This window comes from Numida meleagris, chromosome 2 (genome assembly GCF_002078875.1).
Source record: "Numida meleagris isolate 19003 breed g44 Domestic line chromosome 2, NumMel1.0, whole genome shotgun sequence".
Lineage (NCBI taxonomy): Eukaryota > Metazoa > Chordata > Aves > Galliformes > Numididae > Numida > Numida meleagris.
In genome coordinates, this window is record NC_034410.1 from 16,971,953 (window position 1) to 16,992,061 (window position 20,109).

The window sequence follows — 20,109 nt, forward strand, 5'->3', positions numbered from 1 at the left end:
TACCAAAATGTTCATTTTGCAATTTATTTTCAAAACCGATTGACTGTTTTATGTAGTCACTCTTATTTTATTTAATGACTACCATTACTTCTGTTTTCTTCACTACACGAAGTAAACTAATGTCAGTAAGCTGATAACAGGTAAGAATCTAGCACATGGGAAGCTGATCTAGAGTTTGGGAGCTCTTTGTAGTGCAATAAAAATAATGATTACATCAACAATACTCATTTTTCATTTCAGGAACAGAACCTTCCATTCCTATTTTTTAATGATAAGTACCTTGTTCAAACATCAACCAACCCCAAACTCAGTAAAACCCATGGTGTGGAAGCAATCAAACCTTACACTGTCTGAGTTAGAAGTCTGTGATATCTGACTCTCATTGAGAAATATACTCATGTTTTCTGATGTCTATCACTGAATTTATCTGACAGAGTTACAAAGATCTCACTACTAGAACCCCGATATACCGAACTTGAACTTGAAATACTGCAGGAGCATTGATAATGAAATATCCGTTCCTGATAATTGAGCCTTTCAATTATAGTCTTATTTGCAACCTCTATTAAGAAGTTCTGACACTTCCACTGTTAGAAGAAAGGATTAAATTCAGCAAAATCCCTTAAAAATCTCACATAGTTTCAGCCCGGATAAGCTCATGAAAAATACACTATCCCCTCTCTCTTTTTTCTGATACAAAAAAACAGCACATGCAAAAATCAATAACAGCACAAGTGCTGGGAGTCTGGAATCCACATTGTCACAAAAGCAAAACAACAGAGAACATTCAGGAACTGCCAGAGCAGCTTCATGGAGGTGTAATGAAAAGAAAGAAAGAGACAGAGCAGGGTCCCCACACCAACTGCTTGGAACACAGGATCTGAGCTGCTAGCAGCTTCTCTCCATCTTTGGAAGCACCAGATGAGGAGGATGACAAAGCTGTGCCAAGTCAGTCTCTCTACAAATAGTACTCTCTACAAATAGTACACTCTACAAATAGTACTCAAATTGTGAAACTTGAGCCCTCTATCCCTTCTGGTTAAATCTCTTCTGGACAACCACAAACTTATCTCAAATGGCAGCAATCTGTAGGCAATCAAGTTTTGCCCCGCTAATGGTTCAAGCTCTCAGGATGATTCAAAGCGGAGAAACTTTTCTTCTTTCTTAAAATTTAAATCCCTAAGTACACATACAGTACTATGTTAGCATAGATTATGTAGACTGCAAGTCTGGAGGTTTTAAGTTACTTGTGAAAGCTTAATTTTACTCCCTTGTGCATATGACAGTCTCTACTCAGATAAAAAGCCACAGTCGGTGTACAGCTTAAATTCACAGCAGCACAGAAGTTTGCATAATCAGACCTGCTCTTTTCTTATATACACTTAAATAATTTCGAACTAGACTGAAATAAGTTAAAACATATAATTAAATATCTTACATATAATTAAATACCTTTCATTTAATTGTAATTAATATCTTATATAATTATATATATAAGATAATCTTATTTAATTATAATTAATTATCTTATATTTAATTAGATTTATAACAAGTAAATAGCTACAAAGAAAATATGTGTGTAAAAGTATCAATGGATTTGTCAGAAATTTACTCCAAGGTGAGATACTCTCTACCTCCTTTAATTCAGAGAAAGTATAATTCATCTCAGTGAGTACCACTGAATGTCACTGCAGGGATACGCACTTGAGAGGACACTTAGGTCCTCATGAGACTTAGGATATGGTACATGAAATTTGTGTTAGAGATGAATACTTTACACTGGACTCTGTTTTCAGTGTAACTCCTAATGGCAACACAGTTAAAATAAAATGAAACAACTAGTAAAATACTACTTTTTTTTGTGAAAGAAGAGTTGTACAAAATGCAGTTACAGTGTCTGGGTCTGTAGATTACATATCCACACATTCAGAAGCCTAAGAAGGAACAGCAGGTGGTTGTATGAAACATTTTGCACCTATCAGTGGAAGGTGATTTAGGGTACAGTCCATGAGTTGTGTACCAGTCATCTGACGTGACGTTAAAGTCATAGTGCAAACCCATTTCTGCATGACATCACAGCACTAGGCTTTGATACAGCTTTTTTGACAAGGAAGAAATCTACCATAAATTATTCTGCAGTTTTCTATCAAAACAATATGTAACTTGTACAAAAAAGCTTGTGTAGGTAATGACCGTCTTGTCTTTTCTGTTTAGAAAGTCCCCACCACACTACAGATATACAGCAAGAGAAAGTCAAAACAGGAATCTATTCATGGCATGAGTTAACTCGTTGTGTTTGTATAGAGCTCAGCAGAACAGGCACTAATGTGAAAAATAACAACACAAATCGCAAAACGGCCCTTTTCATAGCAGAGCTGTAGCTCGAAAATATAATTCTGTCACTAGGGGTCAGTATTAAAACATATTACCTTTATTCAATATAGCTAGTGGAATTCCATTGTTGATTTCCTCCTTCTGGATTACAAACTTACGTTAAACCATGAAAAAGACAAAACCTGTATTATGGATTATTACCTATATCTGTTTTTAAATTTAGCATTCACGTACTAGGATTTTTTTTTTTTTTTTGTATCCTCATAAATTGTATCCTCATCATTCATGTAAATATATTATCTCAGGGAATACTGGCTCTATCAATTTTCATCTGTTTATGTGAATTAGGTTCTGCTGACAGTCTTGGAAGAGAAAATTTATGACTAAGTTTTCCATTTTCTAATAGGCAAGATGGCTATCTAATGATATTAATATCTAATAGCAGTAATCATTACTTCTTAATTATACTAACAAGATCTGAAACATAAGAAAATTGGACAGTCTTTTAATCTCTTCCTTGACAGCCAAACCCTTCTAAAAAATAATAAAAATATCCTGTGGACAATGAAAATCTCCCGTTCAGAAGGTAAGAGACTCTCACTATAGGTGAGCACTATCCGCATGTAGAGGACTGAGGATATATTTTGAATGGATATATTTTGAATCATTAGATCAGAATATGAATTTCAGTTTGGAACAGATGCAACACTGATTTAAGTCAAGGGAGAAACATTTTCTCCTCACTGGGCACTGCCTATAAGCAATGATTTCCCAGCCTAGCTTCCTGTTCTCAGTCTACTCTCAGATCTCGGAAATCATCATCCATATCACAAAGCTCATATACAGATTCTGTAATAATACCTATAACTGCCTGTATGAACGTAGTTTTCTTGATGTAAATAGGTCCAGAGATTCCTCTGAGGAATTCAAGAATTAGAAAATCATGTAACGCCGAGATTTGCTGATTTTTGGATGATATTTCACTATCTTGAGTCTGGATAGGATTCTTAGAAATGTATAGCTTGATACTAATTATAAACTCTGGGAGAAATATTTTGCCAAATTGTCAGTCCATCGGGTACCACAATTTCCTGCAGTTTTTAGTACAGATGAAGAAAATACTTCCTTTCCTTTCTTTCCCCAGACCAAACTAACTGGATGCTATAAATTTTGCACTTAAAATAAACAATTTAAGACAAATATTATGGAGGCTGTTAATTAGGCAGTTAGTACAAAGCAGTAAATTTCAGAGTGTATGTTTTCCTTTAGTGGTAGTTCTAGTAGATGACCAGCATTCTGACAGTGCCAGATTTATGAAGCCAGCTATTAGAAATGGCATTTATGCTAAGACAATACTGAAGGAAATGGCTGGTCAAGTTAACTAATACCTAGCTGGTACATTCAATATCTTATTTCTGTTTGTTACTTCTAACCAATATCATATTTATATTTAACATGATTAGCTTACCATAAATACATGATGAGAAAAAATAATTGGTTATACTCTAAACAGGAAAATGTCGGCAGAAGAGAAAGTAAAACGTTTGTTCTGGAGGTAGTTGTGTAACACAGAATGTCATTTTTCTGTCCAATAGATGGCACTGCTGTTTCTTCATTTGTGTGTTTCTTCAATTTGTGCATAATGAACATTATTGAATTGACTGTGCCTACATTTCCTGATGCCTGAACATATCAAAAAGGACAGATTTCATAGATTCTATAAAATGGCATTCAGCCATCCAAATAACTGTATACGACTTTTAACAATGCAAGTTAGTGTTCTGGATTAAAAAATTTGGAAATGGATGCAAATAATCGAACATACGTTTTTTCTTCCCAGAAGTGGGGAAAAAGAAACAAATTCTGGCATATATCACCAGCATGGTCTCGGAGCAATGCACACAGTAGCAACCCCAAACCACTTTTTTTACCATATTTTACAATAAGTACGTGAGATTCTAAACTGCAGCATACTTCAAAATTTTGAAATTTTATTTTTATTTACCCAAGTGTTTTCTGTTTTACAAAGACCTTATAATCAACATACAGAACCACTAAAATTCCATCCTACTTGATGATAAAATTCTGATAAATGTATAATCCAAGGATGTCCATTTTTAAATTAATGAGGCATTTGACTTTTTTTTTAATGTGCTACTGAAGCATGACACAACATCAGCTATGCAGCAAAAGGTTAAACGATGGAATATATTAAAAGTTACTTACAGTAATTTTTATGTATTCTGGTGGAGATCATATTGAAAATCCATGTTTTCCAGTAAAATTGTTAGTATTGGACTCATGTTCTCTTCTGCTCTAGATCTTTTGTTAAAATACTGCGGGGGCTGGAGTCATTGATCAATTTATTTATTTTTGCCAAATAACAGTTGCTCGGGGACTGGTGTGAAATGACAAGCTAGTCTCTGTCCCATACATCGTGAACAGGTGTTCTAATTACAAAAGCTCTACCATATTTGACACCTTTATTAGCTGTCTCAGTTCAGAAACAAAGGATTGATTGGGCAGGAGCGCAGAACTAGCCTTTCATTGCTGTGGGGAAGCACCTAGAGGTCAAGGTTAATATACATTAGTGGGGGGCAGTATTGCCCGTTGCCTGTGCTGCTCTTGTGGTATTAATCAATGGAAGACTTTATCCTACTAAGATGGCTAATGTGGGAGCCTTAAGTACACGTCTTAACTTGTATTTTCTTCCATATTATAAGAAAAGCGAGTAACTTTCCTTGATCAAATATTCCTAACAACAATGAATCTCCAGAAAAAAAAAAATAGCAGTGTTTTGTCTACTATTTGCATTCTGTCGATATATATATTGTACATGATGAATGGGCAAGGTACACATCCTTCAATCAACATAACACATGCCAAAACAGTCATACAAATAAATACAGCAGAACACAAGTATATACGCTCAACAAGATCAAATTTTGTGATCTGGCTGGATGGTAAATAGTGAAAACACATTTATAATAAATGTTTTTCCCTTTTGCTGTTGCCATTTTCTTGTGCTTTCCCTGCAAGGTCTTCCTGATACTACTAGCTTTATGATTTAATATTCTTGGAGGGTTTATAACAAGAATCTAATGCATAGCCAATAAAAGGGCACTAGTCTCATTAGTCCAATTTGGGACCAGAATATTGTCAACATAATTACACACTAAGGTCACATCATTAAAAAGTATATCAGCATCGTCATTATGTATACACTTATTTTCAGTGGTTTACAAGATAGACACACAAAATATTCTGGAATGAAATATGACTGTGGTAACTGAATCTGTGATGCATTTTTTCCAAACTACTTTTTTCCTCAGTTATGTGAATGTAGAATAAATACGGGCCAGGCAGTCAGTCTGTGAGCTGGAACTATACCAATTTGTATCAGCTGAGGGTTCAATTTTATATATTCATTTGTAGATCTCAGTCACACTTGGAGCCATCTATGACTTATTAATAGTTTTGATTCAGAAACGAAGTAATTATATAGTCACATGGCATTCATCCAATATACATATTTAATGTAAATTATTGCTTCCTGATTTTCACAGAAGACCTGAGATTAGATTATCTGGTGCTTCCATATTGTAGTTGGAGCTGGATTGGAAGGAGAGAGAAGTATATGCAAGCCACCTTTACAATTTCCTGACTCTGCCTAGCAAGAAAAAAACAGCCTCAATTATAATTCAGAGGAACAGCGACAGCTATTTCCCTGCCTGAAGTCCCAGAGAATTGTTTTAGCAGTTGAGCTAAACAATGTCATGGCTATCTCCTTGGCAGAGGAAACTGAATGAGTTGGCATAAGCTGCTATACCAACTCAAAACTCTGCAGAGATTCCTTTTTCACAATGTGAAACCTGTACGAAAAACAGCTGTAGCAGAGCTGAGAGCTTGACCCCTGGACTCCAGTACTGTGCTCTTTTTATGTGTCTATGACTCCCACTGACAACAAGTGGACTCATGCACATGAGGAGAGCAGAAAATCAGAACAAAAAAAATCTACTATGCGAATCTGAAAACAGAATATTATTCTCTTGTGTCAAGTTATGGCTCCATCTGGCAACATTAAGTGAATACTGGTGACTATTAGAGCTGAATCAATAAATTGAAACAAATAATTTATTTGGTGCGTTATTTTACTTTTTCACTTCAAAGAATCCTTGTGAATGGATTACAACTTCCTTGAGTATATTCCAGGAAACTTTTAAGGAATTTTATTTTATGGTTTGTTAGTTACATGTGATTGCTCATATATGTCAGAGTGCTCTGTTTCTTTTCCTTGAACAGAACTTTTAATAGAGTTGGGATAACAGAACTCTGCAACTGACAATAGAATTTAGTTGGTACAATTATGTTGGAACTTACAGTCACTTAACCAACCATTGTTAATTATTTTGGATACTGACATTACACTTATTTTCTTTTAGAGAATGCACTATGAGCATTCTTTATTACTTGGGAACCAATAAAAAGAGAATGACAGTGCCAATATCTGAATATCTGAGTGTCAGCTGTCACAAATCAGTCAAAAAAAATGCATGAGTCATCAACTTGTAAAAGATACCTTACCGACAGTGAATTTTTAAAAAAGTACCCCGCGTTAAAAGTCTCAGGTTATCAGGCATATTTTCATCATATGTTCTTTTCAAAACGTGATCTATACCTCTGCTTCCATCACATCTGCTTCATACCTCTCCCTGTTAGAGCAAACATCAGCAAGGATAGCATAACACTTGTAAACCTGATGAGAACCAACCGATTCTAGATGACTCATGAGCACCAAAGAGGGCCTTGCAGGCTAATTCAAGAGTCCTGCTTTGTAGGATAAGGACAAGATGAGACATTCATTAAAAATCAAAACATTATCATTTGCATTCAGATTAGTGTTTTAAATAATCATTTGATTATTGCAGACTCACCTTGCATTACTAGGACTGGCTGTTGTCAAATTGGCTAATGCTATGACTGCAGCTTCTTTTACCTCTTCATCTTCACTGCTTAGCAATTGTACTAGCTGGGGAATCCCTTTAAAACAAACAGTTGTATATATGAACATTTAAATAAACCATGACAATTACAAAATCATAATATGTTCCTTACAAAAGGAAAAGCACAAATTCTCAGTTCCCACCCTACTTACCCTGGAGTCCAAATGCACGTTTGCTAGCTAAATTCTCACACATGGCAGAAATAGCTTGGGAAGCAGCAACTTTAACTTCATCATCATCAATTTCCAAAAGATTTATGAGACAGTTCTCAACATCTTCCTCGTTTAAGATTTTTCTGTTTTCAGCTTTAAACAAAAAAAAGAACAATAGTATTAACCTGCATTCATTTTCCCAGTCAGTGAAAGGACTTGAATTTGATTTCATGTACTTATTTTCTATAAAACATTTGCTTTTGATACCATGGAAATATGAACATTTTGCTAACAGACACGTTAGCAATTAACAAATGTGCACAAAGGACATGATCCAAACCCCATTAGACGTCAGTGAACTCTGAATCAAGTCCAAAAGATGCCTATTAAATACAGCTTTAAACACACATAGCCTACATAACAGAAAGCAAAGTTTGTTTGCTATAAGATCCACGCAGTGCCTACAGGTGTGATTAATAGAGATTTTTCCATTCAGTAGATTATACTTTAGTTTATGCTAACAAAGATCACACATATCCACAGGAGTCTGACAAGCATGCTAACAACCTCATTCATTCCAGAATGGATTAGATCAGAAGTCTGGTGGAAAGTCCAAACATTTTCTTCTCCCAGTGTACAGGTATTTGTTAGAAACTGCCCTGAGTTAAACTTTCTTACAAAAGCACTGGACAGTATATAAACTCTACAGTTACAAGAGTCAATAAACAGTTAACCATATGCATAATCTAAAGTAGATTAATTACATTCTTGAAGTTATAGTTAATCGGTAAAATTTTAAAACGTATCAAAGAAATTCAGGAGCCATGAAGTCCATACGCACATCTGGAAATTGCACTAGTACCTACTAACTATTTAAGGGATCAATGCCTTTTTGTGGTCCGTTGTCTAATGAAAATTTAGAAGAAAAAAAATGGAAAGAAAAGTAGTAGAAGTATTCTTTTAAATAAAACTAAATCTATTGTGAATGGACGTAAACAAATGTAAGTCCACAAAGCCAAAAGAAAGACAATGTGATTGAAAACTTAGCTGTGAAAAAAAAAATGTCTCAGTGCATATAGATGAGAAGGCTGCTCTCTCTAGCTCAATTTTAACTTTTTTTAGAATCATCAGAGATATGTAATTGAAGTCACAAAGTAAAAGATGCAACAGATAAAACAGAGAGGATTTTAAGCATCTGCAGAACCTTGGCCACAACCCTGATGTGTATCAGCCAGCTCTCAAGAGAGGGCCTTAATTGGGATTACAGACCGTTTTGACAAGCAATCAAGTATGCCGCTGGCCTGTTGCTTGCCAAAGTAGTCCATAATCCCTAATAATGATCTCTAGAGGTTCTTCCTGCCTCAGTAATTTGGTTCTTGTACACTGAGTTACTTAGTACTATACAGATTTTTTTTTAATTATTCTTGTTTTCAAAAATAGCTATGTTAATGGGAAACACTGTTACATTTTAAATATAATTTATGCCTATATGATAGGAGAATAATTCCTTTGAATGTGTGAAAACAGTGTTTTAAAATATTTTAAGCAGAATAAAGAACTTTTCATTGATGTAGGAAAACAGATTTTGAAATTACTGTAAGCATTATGCACCTATTTTTAGCTAGGTAGATAAATAGATCCAGGTGCCAATTCTATTTAAGGGAAGAATATTTTATGTTAACCCTTTCTCTATTTATACAAGTTGTTCCCCTTGTTTTTTACAATAGAAAGAATGTAGAGCTGAATAGCATCCTCTGTCTTTAAGCACTTCTCATGTTCAATGCCAACACCATATTAACAGTGATGAATTTCTTGACCCCTAAGTCATTTGAATGCATTGATTTAAAACTAAGTAAAATAGTTAGGCCCACCCAACCAAAAGAGCCTGGAGAACTAACGCTTCTGTCCAGCGTTTTACGAATTGACAGCATCACAAGCTAACCTTTGTTTTTCAATGTATTTTCCTGTTTCCAATTCCTATTGTAAAGTCATGATCAAAGACTATCCATTCGACTGACTATCCATTCAGATCACTGTTGTCAGTGTACGGAATTAGCTATACCAATTTCAAATGGAAAAAGTTAATGTTACCTGTTATCATTAACTCCCATTGATCTTGAGTTGAGATAACCCAGACAAATAAAAACTCATATTATAAAAAATCATATGTTAATTGGGTCACAGAACACATTTAGTATGCTCCCTTTTGAAATGCATTGCATTCAGATATATGTAAAGAACTTAGAGATCTTCAAACCAGAGGTTTGGCAGAGTGAAGCTGAACTTGAGTGAGCATGATTATCACTTTCTCCATATACACTCCATAGCATTTTGCTGTTGCGGTGTGTCAGAGGAAAGTCAGGCACTCCTTAATCAACAGTTCAAACAACATGCTTACAGTTATTCAGTAATTGACGGTATTAAACTATATTTTGCAAGGTGGCTGCATTATTTGCTGGGCAAGGAAGGAATCGCAATAAAATTTACCACTATAAATCTCATTATACAAAGTAGAACTGTTGATAGATTAATATATTAAATTCAAAATAACATTGCAGAACAAAACTAATTTTCAGTGTCAAAGGGATAATCATGTATAGAAATTTAAAATTTATAGAATGTTAAAATTAACTTAAATAGAGTAGCATTCTGAAGATGCTACTTAGAATTGAATATAGCGTTTGTGCCACGTAAGATACTCGATAGTGAGAACAGCTCTTAAGTGATTAAGCCTGTCTTATAACAGCAAGAACAACCAAAATTTACAGGAATCCTTTCTAAAGGGCTGAGAGGGGCACAAAACAAAACTGTTTGCTATGATCACATCTATTAGGAAAAAACAGCAATCGTTTCAGAAACAGACACTACTGTATGCATAGCTAATAAGATTAAAAAAACCAAATTCATGCTCTATCATAGGAGAAGTAGAGTTTTTCATTTAATGAAAAGCAATTTTTTTTTATCAAGTATGCAGGAAACATTCATAAAATGCAATCATGATTATCAAACCTGAAAAACGTGGGCTACTGTATGGCTAATGCAAGTTTAATGAAAAAGCCATAGAAGAACTTAAGAGTTATGTTTTACCATATTGGAATTACAATGAGTCAAGTATTAGTATAGTAGAAACTAGGGCTGCTGTCTGGACAGGCCTTTTGGTATATTTACAACCACAATCCAGACAGAAAAAAATATATATATATGTATCATGTGCATATTGGGATAAATATTTCTGTTTTCTTTTTATTTCGCAGTATTCTTTTAAATGGACTCAGTGACCACTTTTCTTTCCACTGGAAGGCTGACTTTAGACCAGTAGCTCCAGGTATCTCAAATAAATTCAGTATTTCTGGGGGTCACTCTGAACAGCAACTGGATAGTGTTTCTGCTGCACCACTACATGTTGCCCTTTATCTAGCTGGTTGTCACCAAAATTCTGCAGCTTGGAAAAAAATATTTTAAATCTTCTTCTGATCTATTTTCCCAGCTTGCTCCATCTATACCAACTGTCATAGGCTGAAGAAGAGAGCAAACCTTTATAATGAAACCACGTTGACTCCATTTGTAAAGATATATGACAAGAAGATGCATCTTCGCTGACGGTAACATTCAATGATATAAGATCATATGCCATACTGCAATATATTATGTGTACTTCATGCCACCACGCTTTAAAAATGTTGTGTTCAGACATGCTTCTACTAACAGCTGCTAAAATATTAGGCCACAAAAACAGAAAAAGGAGTGAAAGAGGGAAAGAAGGCTATGCTTATTTGAAAATAAATATGAAAAAGGATGAAGATGTGATAGAAAGTAGTAGGAGCAAATATAAATCTGCTTAGCATACTACTTACAAGCCTGTCACAGGACTATAAAAATGATACTGACAGTCCTAAGTAGCATAATAAAATAACAATGCTGGAAAAATACACAAAGAAAGCACTGGCATAAGAAGGTTCCTTCCTATCTTTGATATTTAAACATTAAAGAAAATAATTTTCTGTGATTTGCAAAGCTTCCAGCAGATAAAGATAAATGCATGCTGAAACACAGAATGCTAGGAAATGTTGATTCTAGTCTTTTAATATATAGTTTACAATCCAAATAATTACAAATATTCAGGAAGTCAAACTAAGGAAGGTGAGAAAATAATTGGAAAGATGAATAAAAAAGGAGATCTGAAATACTGTAGAAAGGAGAGATTATTTTAGCTGTATATTAAATCAGACATTTGTAAAATACACGTAAATTAAAACCATAAAATAACTGTGAGGTGATAGAAATATGAACAAAATATTTAAGTTCTGCCATCATAGTTACAGTTATCAAAATCCCTTGACAAAATCAAAATTAACTAAGGACAGAAGTATATTATTTCTTACACTGCATTTTGTTATATAGCTGTACTAGGCACATATTACAACTCAGAAAGCAGCGTATGGAAGGAATTTCAAAAGCAGATTTATTTAAAAAGCATCACCGTGGGCAAAAAATGATGAGTATTTACTGCCTAATTCAGAATTCCTTGGTGAATTATGGAATAGTCTATAAAAAGAACCATATGATGAATAATTATAAAAATATGACAATGGAACTATTCAACTCCATTGGGAATATTAATCTGCAAGCCATCTGAAAGGCTTTTTTTCATGTCCTCATTAAAAAAACTTGTATTTGAAATTGAATCATAGAATCATCAAGGTTGGAAAAGACCTCTATGATCATCGAGTCCAACTGTTGACCGATCAACACCATGCCCACTAAACCATGTCCCTAACATCCAGCAACAGTGACTCCATCATTTTCCTGGACAACCTGTTCCAATGCATTTCCACTCTTTCTGAGAAGAATTTTTTCCTAATATCCAATATCCTGATATCCTAATATCCAACCGCATGACATTTAGATGAGCAGTTTCATGCAGAAGGAACTATGCTTACAACTAAGTCTTAATTGATATCAATGAGAAATTACGTCAGTAGAGGTGGTTTAAGATATAAGTTATCTGGCATCACTAAATGAAAGATGAAGGTCATATTTTCAGAGGTCAGCAGAGGACAGTATTTTGCAAGAATATATTACATTTAAAAATAAGTTAATCTTAAAATAAATTAATTTTTAAATTATCCAACTGCTGCTCAGATTGCCAAGATTCTTCACTTAAATTCGTTCTTGTCCTCAACCAGATAAGATAACCTCATTCTGGATGAAAATTTATTTCATAACCAAATTCAGATACATAGATTTTTTTAAAGTCACATACAATCATAAGCTGCTTTGGCAATTGCCTTTGCTGCATTCTTCTGAATATCAGGAACAGCAGAGACTCCAACAAATGAAAGTAGCTTTTTAAGGCCTCCTGTCTGCTGAATCAGTTGCATAGTATGCACATCTTCAAGACAATTTGCCAGCACAGCAAGAGCTTCTGCATGTAGATCACTGAATTCCTAGTGAGGAAAAAAACCCAGACAAATAACCTTCAAACCACAATTAAAATATCTTTGGCTTTTAACTTTGGAGGATAATTGTCGTAACTTTCTCTTGGACAATTTACTTATAGTACAAAACACATCTTTTCATTTTTATATCTTTTGTATATATACTTTCTTTGATGTGCTTTAGGATTCAACTTACTAACAACTGTGAAAAAAAAACAAAAACATTTCTCATTTATATCTAAATAGGTTAGGCAAGTATTCAGAAAGGACCTGTCATCTTAGAATTTCAAAAACTTCACAAATTTCTCTATGCATTATATTTCCCTTGGTGACATCTGAAGTCAAGAAGCACTACAGCAAGTGTCATAATAACATAAACAATGACATTTCCAAGGAAGGAAATTATATTTTAAGGCATGGATATCAAAGGAAACTCAGAAAACAACATCAGTATTCAAACTGCAAACCAGCACTAGAGCTCAGCATCTAATAAAGATTATGGAGAAAACATAATATGAAAAAGAATATGGCGAATTTGTCTGATATTTACAACAATTTCAGAAAGGACAGCAAACGCAAAAGAGTATCACAAATAAGGCAATAAAACAAACGCAAACTTTTTTTGAATCCCTTTGCTTTTTCTAGAAAGCTACATATCGTTGCTTATTTTGTTTTTAGCATAGCCAGCTCCAAGTAAGGAGCTATTTCTTCTGTTATCTTTCTTCCATAACATGAACAATATTTCTCATTAGTCATACAAACATTAGCAGCAGAAGCAAAAAACTTGTAAAGCAAGTAAACTATACATTGGTTTCCAGTATCTTCAGAAGACAATCAAATCCTTGATTTTCTCCCAGTATTATCCTCATTTCTCTGTCTTTGCTAATTACTTCCAAGGTTTTAAGGGCTAGCAACTGAATAACTGGGTATTCAGATTTCAGTAGATCCAGCAAGGGTGGAATTACATTCAGTTCACAAACAGCAGCACGGCTTTCAAAATCCTACAGTAAAATATTCAACAAGGAATGTCAGCAATTGAGAATATAGTAGTACAATTCCCGAGTTTACAGAAAGAACACCAAAAATCTAATTTCAAACATACAAAAAGGAGTCAATACTTAAGAACTTGCAGTTCTAAAGATTTCTTTTTGTCCAAGAATCCAATTTAGTACAATCAATCTCCCCCCATTACATTAATACCCAAATTTTTTGTGCTATTAAGGTATACACTACAATATCTAGCTCTAGCATAAGAAGCCTGTTTACTCTTGGTTTTGCCATGTTTATCTCAACAGACACATTTTTTTTAAGAAAGTTTTTAAAATTTAGATTCATCATTTTTATTTATCTCAGTGGAAGGAAAAACAGTTTTCCCACTACACTGTGGTTGCCTGGTTGCATCTTTTGTTTCAATAACTATAAAACAATGATTAAAATTTTCAAATTTAAACAGTATATATGCTGCTTAATAAAAAGACAGTAGTAGATTATATTAAAATAGAAAAATATAAATAAATTACAATTTGCTTTTAAATAGCTCGTTGCACATGTGCAGCATGCAATTATCCTTATCAATATAAGCAAGCACCAGGTGCAGTTATCCAGATATACCCTGCAACAAAGACAGCGAGATAGTAAAAAAGGAGAAAGAGTAAAATGTGATTCTGAATAGACATGCTCTGATGCCCCAAAAGAGATAGAGTTATAAACGGAATCCATTATTGAATTGATTCGCTTAAGCCTTGGAAGAGAACTGACAATACAAATGCACCATTCTTTTGCTAAGCAGCATATGGATGACATTAGTGCTGAGTGTGAAAGTAGCCAATAACAAATCTATTCCTCTAGTACGGAAAGTAGCTGTTGACAGCATCCACCTATCATTAGAAAGACGTTCAAAATCGTAACTATGGACTTACTGGCCAAAACAAGGCATAATGCAATTACTAACATAGTTCTAGAATTATTCCAGCCTTTTGGTTAGACTGGTTATAATTCTCGTTACCAAGACTAATATTTTCCAAATAAGAAAACAAATACATATTTAATGGAAAACACATCTGAATCTGATTCTGATCTCACATTGCTGTACAGCATGGGTAATTGCATTAAGCTGAAAAGAAGTATAGTCAAATCAGCTATATTCACAGTTAATGTGACAACTAATGTTTTCAAATACATTGACAAGTGCTGGAGAGTAAAGAAACCAAATATTTTTAAATTATTGACCCCACAGGAAAGTGCTTATCTGCCTCTGTAATTTTTATTTTTTTCTAAATCAATAAGCTTTACCTGTACCAGGAGATAAATACATTCAACTGAATTCTTCGTAACATCAGGGTCAGGACTACCTAGTAGATTGATAAGTGGTTCTAATCCACCTTGCTCAAATATTTGTACTTTAGCAGTATATTCAACAGCCATATGTGCCAGACACAGAGTAGCAAATTCATGAATGACCACATCTTCTGCAAGAAAAAAAAAATATATATATATTTCAATCAAGTTTATTCAGCACAGTATATCCTCACAAATCTGCTGGTTTAAGATATTGTAAAAAATAAATAAACGTTAGCTGTTAATTGCACCTAAATTCTCCATAAACACGTTGCTCCATCTGTACAGCATAAAACATTATTCAGTGAATAACTGAGCTCTGTCTATAAAAGTGATCATCTATTTAAAATGTATTATGGCAAATTATAAGAGATTTTATTAAACTGCTTGGTCAAATAGCAATAGCAAAAGATTTTTGAGAGTATTTTTGCACAAGGAATACTGTAAGTTACCTTCCGGTACCAGGTGTGATAAAAGTGAACTTGTGACATCCAGTTCCCTCAGTAACTTCTTGACATCATCTATAACGAAATAAATATGTGAGGTCTTTCATCTGGCAAGCTGGACTAAGTAAAGAAACAGATTCTGCTCCAAGGGAAATGTACTTATGGTTACTCCATGAGTGACAAAAAAGACCTGATTGGGACTGACACAGAACTAAAGTTATACAAAGAAAATCGGCCCAGAAAATGCACAGGAGATTTTAAAGTACCAGATAATATTCTTCGTTATTTCATATATAAAAAGTTCCTCAATACTTCACACTGAAAATACTTGCATCTAGCAGGTTCTTGCTACATATTACATAGTTTTAGTTGTCAAAGAAGTCATACTTGAATAGATAAAATATTTTTGCTTACAGTAATAAAACTAAAAACAGCCCTTCCTTTATTTAGTTTTCAAGCCATTACTACCTATTTTTCTGCTATCAGGGCCCACTTTGCAAATTGGAAATACTAATTAAGCTGGTCTTATTAAAATCACAATGAAGACTTTGAGAAGAATTTTCCTTGTAAATGGCAAAATAACAACCACTAGATAGAACAATCAAAAAATATTCCTTGAAACAAACTTTATGTGATCTTGGAAGGTTGTGGCATTATTAACAAAACATTACAGCATGGAAAGTAGTATGAGATGAGTGCTCTTATGAAGAACAACAACAACAAAGGTGCAACTGTAAATGAAAAATCTTCAGCCATACAGAAGAAACATACAAACATACAAAAGAAATAACTGTATGCTAGTGCAGAGTTGAAAGTAAGGTAAAGAGCAAAAGGTCCAATGTAACATTATATTGTGGTTAACTCATCCAATAGTGGTACTGCTATACTAGATACACAAGTTTGCCATAACTGAAATGTTTCTGAGAGATGTTCGAGATAGTTCCATTTCAGTAGCTCAGATACAGGTAACAGATACCAACAGCAGCACTGTCCTGCCAAAGAAGCTGGGTAAGTATGCGTATCAGTGCTTCATAGCTCAGAACTTTCTTTGCTATTGATACCTGAGTTAGCTGCTATAAATCTAACACATTTTCTCTCTTATTGTTGTAGCTATACCAATGCCTTCAGAAAACACAGCATTTTCTGTGCATGATAAATAGTACTTTATCTCTCATTTCCAACTTTTGTAAAAGTTCCGAATGTGTCACATCCACATTGGATCATAAGGCATCATATGTAGTCAGGCATTCTCAGATACACAGAATTCCAGTAGTAAAATTCTTTCAGTTCTGCCCTGCCAAAGCAATAATAATGACTGGGGGAAAATTCACTTATCTTTTAAATTTTTTTCCAAAATCAGTGGAGCTCTCCAGCAAAACCAGTTCTTTTGAGTTACTAATATAGAATTTTTTTTCACACAGGCCACCTGTTGCTTTGACAACCATACACATTGAAAAATACTGAGAAACAGAGACTCTTACGATTAGAAGCCATGATGCCAAATACCATCATGGCATTTCTGCGTACAACTGGATCTTCATGCGAGATGAGTTTATACAGACGTTCCACTGCTCCAAGACCAAGAAGTGTCACTTTGTTTTCATCACCTGAAGAGTAATTAGATTAAAAGTTCTGTAAAAAAAATGCAACAAGCTCACAGTTCTAATGTAACAAAGTATAACAGTATTCCAGTGACCAAAAATACAATAGATAGAACATAAATTTGTCAATATATGTCAATAATACCTTCAAAAAGTTACTTAAAGAATATCAAACAAAATATATCAAACACACTCCTTAAAAATGTAGTTCATGGATCTGATGTCACTCTGATCTCCTTCCTGGATCATAACATTAAAACAGAATCTCAGTCTCCAAGAGAAAAAAAAAAATTTATAGGTCTTGATGTTACTGTAAAAAGTTGGAAAACACGTATCACGACTTACTCCCCTTCTGGAAAAAGACTTACACAGCAACTCTCTACTTCTCTCAGGAGCTGCATCTAAGTTGAGCCCTTGTTCTTCATTTCACCTGGCCATGTATCCACTGATCCAGACCCTGACTGCAGATTTGACTTCTTGGCTTGACCTCAAACCTGCCTCATCACTATGGACTGCTCGGTGACCGCTGGACTATTGACTGACTGGTTACAACTGTGGGACCTGTTCTGCTCACTGTGCTCATGTAGTGCGGGACTGCGCCCATTCCAGAGGTCATGGTCCCTTGCCTGCTCTGCTGTCACTGACTTCTGCTTTCCCTTGCCTTGCAGAGCAGACTGCCCTTACTGTTACTTAGCAGCAGAGGCTATTTTTACTAGTTTTGGTGACACTTGCTGTCAAATGAATTTACAGATAATCCAAAATTACTGCCCTGAAAGTTAGGTGCTTCACTGGCATGATAACTGGATGAATAACATATGTTTACACAACAGATCACCAGGGGAAAAGATGATCCCATACATCTCTGGAGAGAAGTAAGGAAGAGCCTGTTCCTACCAGGACAAGTGGTGGAGAAGGATATAGGTTGGCTTTTCATCATCGCATTATCAAGGATCATTAATGTGTTTAATCTCTTTTTGGATGTTTTTCAAAAGCTACACCAGTTACAACAGAATTCATCTCAATCTGGATATTTAACATAGAAGTGATAAAAACAATTACTTTAAGAAACATTAAAGAAAGAAAAAGTATTCAGAAGCCAGAGGTTCCAGTACTAAAGTTGACTATTCAAATTAAACTATATCTTCTTAATGTGTGTAATGGATAGTCTTTGACATCATCACACACTTCGGACTTCTAATTCAATGCATAGGAACAGTTCTCTAGGATTAATTCATATTATTAAAGCAAAGGATGCTTCTGTCTATTGGACACCCACACATTTACTAGTGACTACCATAGCAGTATAATGGATAACTTTCTATTTGGTGAAGTACAGGTGAACTATGATGTCGTGAACCTCATTTTAGTTCCCTGGTTTTTTTGCCTTCCAAATTTACTTTCCTGAAGCAACTGCCATGATTTGTGTCACTAATTTCCACCTGAGATTTCTACCAACAGAAGTGTTTCGTATGATTACAGTCTTCTGTTCCCTGCTCACTCAAAGAAAAGGAAAAAAGAAAAAAGTGCACACACAAAAGTGAATTCAAAAAAACAAGAAACAAAATCCAAAATCAACTTCTCTTCTCAGTTCCCACACCACCTTTTATAATTCATTTTATAATGAACTATGGGAGAAGCTGCCTATCCTTTCTGTGTTACTGTGGATAGTAGGAAGAAAGCCAGCAAGAGTTTATGGTATGCAGTTCATAGCTATTTCCCTCCATTTCAAATTCTCTCATTACATATTCAAAATTTGGTAGCACATCCTTAGCCAAGTTTACCATTGTAAGCTGAACACAAACACCTTCAAAAACTCTATCCAACCATCAAAACCTTCATTTTTCTCTGATAACTTCAACTGTGTTGATAACTGCCATCCATACAATAATCAGCATAGAACAATCTTAAGAAAACAAATTAAATGGAAATTAATACATTAAAAAGATGAATTACAATAACAATTCTACCAGTGTATTTCAATTTGAGTGCCTGGCATGGCATGAGTAGGAAGCTTAAGAAATGATGAACCAGTAGGAAAGTTAGGACAGTATGCGCTACATCATTTTGAGCCTTCCTTACACAGTTGTCTATGGAGCACCAGAACATGATGCTTACTTATAATACAAGGACCACCAGAAGATTTGCAATCCTGAAGATATATACAGAAATAAACTTGGTAAAGGAAGCTGAGAGATCTCCAGTAAATCATTTGTCACAGTACTCACAATGGCACTTATGCAAATGTAACAGAAATAGGCTAAAAAGTAATTTTAATTCAGAGTACACATCTCAATGAGATACAAGAACTTTGAAATAATTACTTCTCCAAGAATATAAATTTCCACAATAAAATGTTAAAAATTTCCATACAAACCACAGGAATTCTTTTTAACTGCAAATACAGGTGTGACAGATATTTCTGAGGGGAAAAACAAAACAAATCAACACAAAACTTTGACAGAAGTTGAAGATTTTAGTGCTAGGAAACTAAAGAATTCTGAACTGTTGGCAAAACATAAGAAAGGCAAAGGAAAGCTTACTACAACAAAGACTAACCTTTTGATGCAAATTTATATATAGCATCACATGCTTTGGCCAAAACTTCCTCTTCAGGAGAATCAAGCATTAGTACAACTGTTGCTGCTGCTTTGCTTTCAATCAGTAAAGGCTCAAACTAGAAGGAAAAAAAAAAAAAAAAAAGGAAGAATAGCTTGAATTTCTACTGAGCCTTACTGTGTGCTGCCACACTTCATTAAAAAAATAAGTTTGAGATCTACACCTATTTACTTGGAGAATTC

General features: G+C 34.4%; 1 protein-coding gene across 10 annotated transcripts in view; it reads right to left on the reverse strand.

The window, feature by feature from the left end:
* The window catches only part of ARMC3 (armadillo repeat containing 3), a 72,946-nt gene that overhangs the window by 35,004 nt on the left and 17,833 nt on the right, over positions 1-20,109 (reverse strand). For 7 of the 10 annotated variants that reach the window (XM_021387267.1, XM_021387269.1, XM_021387270.1 and 4 more), the window contains 8 exons: positions 19,868-19,985; positions 17,192-17,317; positions 15,717-15,785; positions 15,220-15,395; positions 13,734-13,928; positions 12,753-12,936; positions 7,490-7,642; positions 7,269-7,374 (listed from right to left, as the gene is read on the reverse strand). In XM_021387267.1, the coding sequence (XP_021242942.1) occupies positions 7,269-7,374; positions 7,490-7,642; positions 12,753-12,936; positions 13,734-13,928; positions 15,220-15,395; positions 15,717-15,785; positions 17,192-17,317; positions 19,868-19,985 (1,127 nt within the window). The remainder of the gene's footprint in view (positions 1-7,268; positions 7,375-7,489; positions 7,643-12,752; positions 12,937-13,733; positions 13,929-15,219; positions 15,396-15,716; positions 15,786-17,191; positions 17,318-19,867; positions 19,986-20,109) is intronic. The other 3 variants (XM_021387275.1, XM_021387276.1, XM_021387274.1) reach the window with 2 other exon arrangements.